The sequence below is a fragment of the Lactuca virosa genome, chromosome 3, assembly GCF_052849685.1.
Source record: "Lactuca virosa cultivar CGN04683 chromosome 3, Lactuca_virosa_CGN04683_v6, whole genome shotgun sequence".
NCBI classification, from domain to species: domain Eukaryota; kingdom Viridiplantae; phylum Streptophyta; class Magnoliopsida; order Asterales; family Asteraceae; genus Lactuca; species Lactuca virosa.
Window position 1 is genome coordinate 395,772,156 of NC_136428.1, and position 6,408 is coordinate 395,778,563.

General features: G+C 37.2%; 1 protein-coding gene across 1 annotated transcript; it reads left to right on the forward strand.

The window, feature by feature from the left end:
- The first annotated feature begins 1,562 nt into the window (after positions 1–1,562).
- LOC145167733 (GATA transcription factor 4-like) lies at positions 1,563–2,765 on the forward strand. Its single transcript, XM_079086971.1, has 2 exons — positions 1,563–1,941; positions 2,026–2,765. The coding sequence occupies exons 1-2, from the start codon at positions 1,705–1,707 to the stop codon at positions 2,644–2,646; spliced, it is 858 nt and encodes a 285-aa protein (XP_078943097.1). The 5' UTR covers positions 1,563–1,704; the 3' UTR covers positions 2,647–2,765.
- Positions 2,766–6,408: the final 3,643 nt, after the last annotated feature.

Here is a 6,408-nt window from a genome sequence, read left to right on the forward strand (position 1 = left end):
TTTTTATATGAATTCGATAAATAAATATTAAACTCTATATTTACGATTAATTAATATAAATTAGTATATAACATGATATTACAAATATTAAATATTGTATTTAAATTATAATTTTTAGACAAAAATAAACTAAATATGTATAAAGTAAAAATGAGAGAGACTAAAATTGACAACCAAAACTTCAACACCATTTTTTGAGATATGAATAGTATAACCCTAAATATGGGGTAAGATGAAAATGGGGTATGGTTGGAGAAAAATTGGGGAAGAAATAGAGCAAAAAATAGAGTTTGGGGGTGGGTTGGAGATGCCCTAAATTGTCTAAATGGTAAAGGGCTGAACTTTTAACTTTTAGGTCTCTATTTCGAATATTGGCCCCTACACGGGTATACTTTATTTTGTTTATCATTTTTACAACTTGTTTCTTAAAATTCTAAATTTGCCCCACATCGGTCATAACATGAAACATAGCTCTCATACATTTCTTATATAAGCAACACAACTTTTCCATTTTCAACAAGTTAAACTTTCGAATAGGTTTGATCTTAAACCCGAAACCGAGTTTGGAAAACCGAAAAACCGAATTCATCGGTTTAGGATACCGCTTTACTTTGATCCTGGCTCCGCCACTGCGACAGAGACATGTCGTTGCACGCACCTATAGAAACGACATTTGCACTTGGAGTGACTGACATGTGTCGTTGGCAAAATACCACTTATTCATTCTTTTCTATTAAAAAAAAAAAATTGTGAATTTATCGATACTTCAATAGTAAACCCAAATTATAGAAATTTTCCAATTAAATTCCTTTGCAAAAAATTATTCCTATACATGATTGCCACATCTCATAACAACCATAGTTTTATAACACAACTTATTCCGAGACTATATGCATGTAGAATTAAGCTTATTGTGGACAATATGTTCGTATGTCAATTACCTATCATATTGTTTTGTATGCGATATAGTTGTTTTGTATATGATTTATACTTTTAGGATGTGGCAATGAGCCATTCAAAGGGTTGCTAGAAATATCCATCTAAATTTATTTGAATGTATACGTACATACAAATACATGTAGATATATATATATATATATATATATATATATATATATATATATATATATATATATGTATTTTTGTGGTTGTATATATAATTTACATTTTTTGTACGTGTAACGTCCATTCAAGGGTTGCTAGAATAATACAAAAGCTTTATGGGTTGTTATTTATGAGTATATGTATACATTCAAATACATGAAGGCATATAATTTGTTTGTATATTATATATTTAATAGGAAAATAGGGAAATATTAATAAAAGGAAAAAGAAAAGTAAATTGTGATCAGAGAGTTGCAGAGCCCTCACATTGCATGGTCACTCTACCCACGTTCCTTTGCTCCCCCACACCCCTCTCTTCCCAAATACCTTAATCAATAATCACTAACCCCCAAAAGTACACACTATATCAAGCCCCCTTCTCCCCCTTCCTTTTTACCTAAACCCTACGTACTTACACTTCCAGTTCTAAGGAAGACGACTGTGAAAGCTCTGTTGCTATCGCAGTTGTCATTCCTCCAACTCACTCATATAATTCACACTTCAAAATTTTCTAAAATAAAAGATTTTGGTTTAGTTTCGCGTACCTGTTGACTCCGAAGAACACAATCAGATAATTGGAGTTGAAGAGAGTGATCAGTGATGGATATGTATGGAATGTCATCGGCCGGACAAGATTATTTAGGCGTTGACGAGCTCTTTGACTTTTCCGGTGACCGGGATGACGTTTTCTCCTCTTCCGCCGTCAATGCCACCGACGTATTCCACAATATCACCGCCTCCGGCAGCCAGTTCCAGTACAGTTTCAATAATAATAATACCAACACTACGAATTACCACCACCAATCCACCGACTTCACCGATCATTTCTGCGTTCCGGTGAGTTTCGATTTCACCTTTTCTGGATTTGTGAACGTTTTTGTTTATTTTGACTGATAATGTTGTGGATTTGGAATGTTCTAGAGTGATGACGTGGCGGAGCTCGAATGGCTATCGAGATTCGTCGACGATTCGTTCAGCGACTTTCCGACGAATAACATAGCCGGAACTATAAACTTCCGACCGCAGAACACGTCGTTTCACAGCAGATCAAGGAGTAAGAGAACCAGAGCACCGTCAAATAACAACAGCTGGACATCAACACCACCGGTACCCACCACTCCGATCTCTGAAACATCGAAAACTTCTTCATCCTGCGAAACGACGTCGGAATCCGGCGTCATTAGACGCTGTACTCACTGCGCTTCGGAGAAGACGCCACAATGGAGAACCGGTCCGTTAGGTCCGAAGACGTTATGCAACGCCTGCGGTGTGAGGTTCAAATCAGGGCGGTTGGTTCCGGAGTATCGTCCGGCGGCGAGCCCGACGTTTGTGTTAACTCAACACTCAAACTCTCACCGGAAAGTAATGGAGCTCCGTCGGCAAAAGGAGGTGATGGTAGGAGGCCAGCACTACCAGCACCACCACTACCAACAACAACAGCAGCAACTACTGCCTTCGGAACACCAAATCTACGGCGGAGCACACCACCGCCACCGGGAGCAACAACAACTGCATCATGGCAGCAACTACGAGGTCTGCTGACGTTAGTCCGTACCGTAAACGGCCAGGAAACGCGTAATCTGTTATAAAAATATTTGCTGGATAAGAAGAAATCTATAAAATTGTAACGAATTTCAGATTTTTATGATCTGATTTCTTTTTGTTCTTGCATTTTAATTTTAAATTAAATAATACTTTAAAAAAAAATTATACTGACTGTATGGTACTAACAACTAACTAGTAAATGTTAGAAATTTAAATTTATATACCTCATTTTATATAGATTTTATTTTATTTTCTAAAACATTTGGGGTGCCTTCAATAATCAGTTTTTTAACATTTTTAATAGATTTTAGTGTTTAACTCCAAAAGAATTTAGAATTAAAAAAAAATTAAAATTGGGAAGTACAAGTTTATCATTCTACTAGCATATATAAAGTCTAAAGTCTAGAGTCTAGAGTGAATATGGTGTGATTTAGTACAGTTTAGGCCAAAACCAAACCGTATGCACCATATTTTGTAATTTTAAAACTGCAACGTGCGGTTTTCTTTAAATTGTTTGGTTTTGAAGTTTTTGGAAATGGTGTGGTTTTAAATTCTAACACCTATTCTATATGGCTTGTATTATTACGAGGGGTGTAATTTGGTTATAAGATATGGAAGTATAACACTCGTGTTCTAGTAAGGTTTAGTTTTTATTCTCTAGGGCTAAATATAGAATTTTTTGGGAAAAACTCTGTGGCACGGCGTGAGCAAGGATGCCCATGACGTGGCATTGAATAAGTGGCATGCATATTTTATTTAGCCACCACGGCGTGGCAATGGAAAAGTCACGGCATGGCAACTAATCAGGCCCAAACCCATGACTCTTTTAGGGCTCTCTTCGTATTTAAGCCTTTCTAACTTGGTTATAGGGTTCATTTCTCAACCACTATCACCCTTAACCTTAGATGAACCCTAATCCTTTCCCTCTCGGTGGTTTTGGTACTTTTAGGAAGGAAGTGAGGAAGAATTGGTGCAAGGATCAAGAAAGCAACACTTTATCATCTTGGTTATCACCTTCTGAACCATTTGTAAGGATTCAAGTCTCTACTTGTTGAGTTATTCTCTTAGATCTAGGTGGTTTGAGTCCATTTTTGGTTCATTGAGTTGAGTTGAGTGAATGGATGGAATAAAGTTGGCAACTTTATTGCTCCCTAGTGTCCCTTGAGCATCATATCTTATGGATATGGTGTTTGGTTGTGATTTGTGAATGTTGCATAAGTTTTAGGTCATTTATTGCCATTTGGATAAAGTGGAGTTTAGGACATGCATGGGTCATGGATGTCCACCAAGTAATCATTTTTATGGACCTTTGGTAACCCCCCCCCCCCCCCTCTTTAGCTTAAAGAAGAGTTAGGGTTAAGGATTTTTTTCGGATTAAGGGCTTAATAGTTAAGTCACTATGGATTTTGGCTTTATTTGAACCTAGGGTTTAAGATCTTGATCTCTTTGGGTGTCTTAATGGATAAAGTTGGAAACTTTATTCATTTAGACCATAGTTTGGACTAGATCTGAGCTTTGGAACTCTTGGAATCAAGGAAGGCAACTTAATCCATTAAGTTGTTGGAAACCTAGTGCCCACGACGTGGCCATAGGTCGCCACGGTGTGTCGACTGGGAATTTCCCATAAGTTGGTTGGGTGAAGGCTACGACGTGGCCAAGGAAGGCCACAACGTGGTGGTCAACTAAAGTTAACTCTGGCTGTTGACTTTGACCGTTGACTTTTGGTGTGGGTTGACTTTTTGGTCAATCTCTATTTTTGGAAGTTTTATGGTTTACCTTGTGTGGATTGGCAGGAGGTGTTTTGTACCTATCTTTTTCCAGGAGAACTGTTAGCTGTGGTCGACGCGATTTTGAGCTGAGTGTTCTCACTAGATCCATGGGTCGAAGGCACCAATTCCGCCCCATTACTTATTATATAGGATGCTAGTTGTCTCTGTGATAATTGCATGAAAGACTAGGATCTGACCCCTGACAATTATATGAAAGACCAGGATCTGGCCCTTGAAAATTGTATGAAAGACCAGAATTTGGCCCCTGGCAATTGTATAAAAGACCGAGATTTAGCCCTCGGCATTGCAAGGAAAGACCATGTTTTGGCCAATGGTAGGAAATCATTGTATGACTATGATTTGGCCCATAGAATTCACTTTCTTATGTATGGTATGTGGTATTTTGGGGAACTCACTAAACTTTGTGCTTTCGTTTTTTTATGGATATGGTTTCAGGTACTTCTGGTTCGAAAGGAAAGGTCCCGGCTTGATCGCAACGCATCCACCCATGTTTCCGCAACTATATATGATTTTGGGATTGTACTCTGATAACTGTTTTTACTCTGAAATACTTTTGAATGATGGAAAAATGATAATTGGTGTTTCTAGTTGAATTAAAAATGAAATTTGTACCTTATAATTTTTGGGACGTTACAAGTTGGTATTATAGTCTTGGTTTGAGGGATTCAGGCACACTCTCGGGTGTGACTGAACTCAAACTGAGGAATTGGTAATCTTTTAAAAGGAAAAAAATTTCTAAAAAGACTTTTGTAAAGAAAAAAAGGGGTGTGATGCGTGCAATCGGCCGAGCTCAAGTATGTGATTCCTAGAATACCCATACATGTTGATATGTTATATGATATGAATGTTTTCATGCTAGAATAAGGCAAATGATACTTTCAGAATTTGCATGACAGATTGGCCTGATATGTGATGCCTTGTAGCCTAGGATGAATTGGATGCTATGATTAGAAATATGTATTGGTAGTAGTAATTGCTAAGTGTATGCTTTAAAAATTGTATACGGTTAGGATCAGATAGCCCTAAAATGACTGATTTGGCCATATTTCATGTTCCTTGTCTGGTTGTGGTCCTAGGGTAGAATCTTTTATTCGATAGTCTATTTTGATCATGTAGTGTGTATAATTTGCATGCATAAGACAAACGGAAGCACGAGTAGAAGTTCCTAGCATGGTAGTAGCAAGTGAGTTTCAGACTCCCTTTGTTCTTTTTATGGTTTGGAGTGTTACTGCACGAATGTCGCTTGATTTGTGCTTTGTGGAACTCTTAGTGATGTGAGTTAACTATTAAGTGAATATGTTAAGTCATATGTTGCAAAGGTTAAATAATCTCAGAGTGATGGATTTGACCATATTGTGCAGCTCTTGTCTGAGTCGAAACGTTTTAGGGATGACTCTTTTACTCGAAAGATTTTCAGCAGCTAATGATAGAGTGAGGTCGAGAACCTAGGAAAGCCTAGGAAATGCCTTAGTGGGTTTGGTTGCGTTGTTTAGCTAGTACTTGGTGTACCAATTCAAGAAGGTGACATGGAGGATTATGGATGACTCTTGAGGAAGGTATGGGTAGGTGTGGAAGGTGGTATTGGGCTCGTACAACTGAAAGCACAGGATCCGTACTCGAAGCGAGGGGAGTCACGAAGAATCTTACACTACAAATAAAATTACATTTAGTAGTACAAAGTTTTAGTGGCATTTTGCTTTTGTGCCACTGTAGCCTATTTTTAGTGGCACTTTTATTTGTGACACTGTAAGTTTTAATAGATATAGTGGCACTCTATATCTTATGATACTAATAGCATACTTTTAGTGGCATTAATCATTTTATGACACTGTTTTCATAGTTATTGATGGCATAAAAGTGTAATTTTTATATATCACATGTTATATTTAATTTAAATTTTAATAAAAAAAATAAATAAGCAACTATGTGTTTGAGAGAATCAATGAAACTTTATAGTTTGTAACTTTGT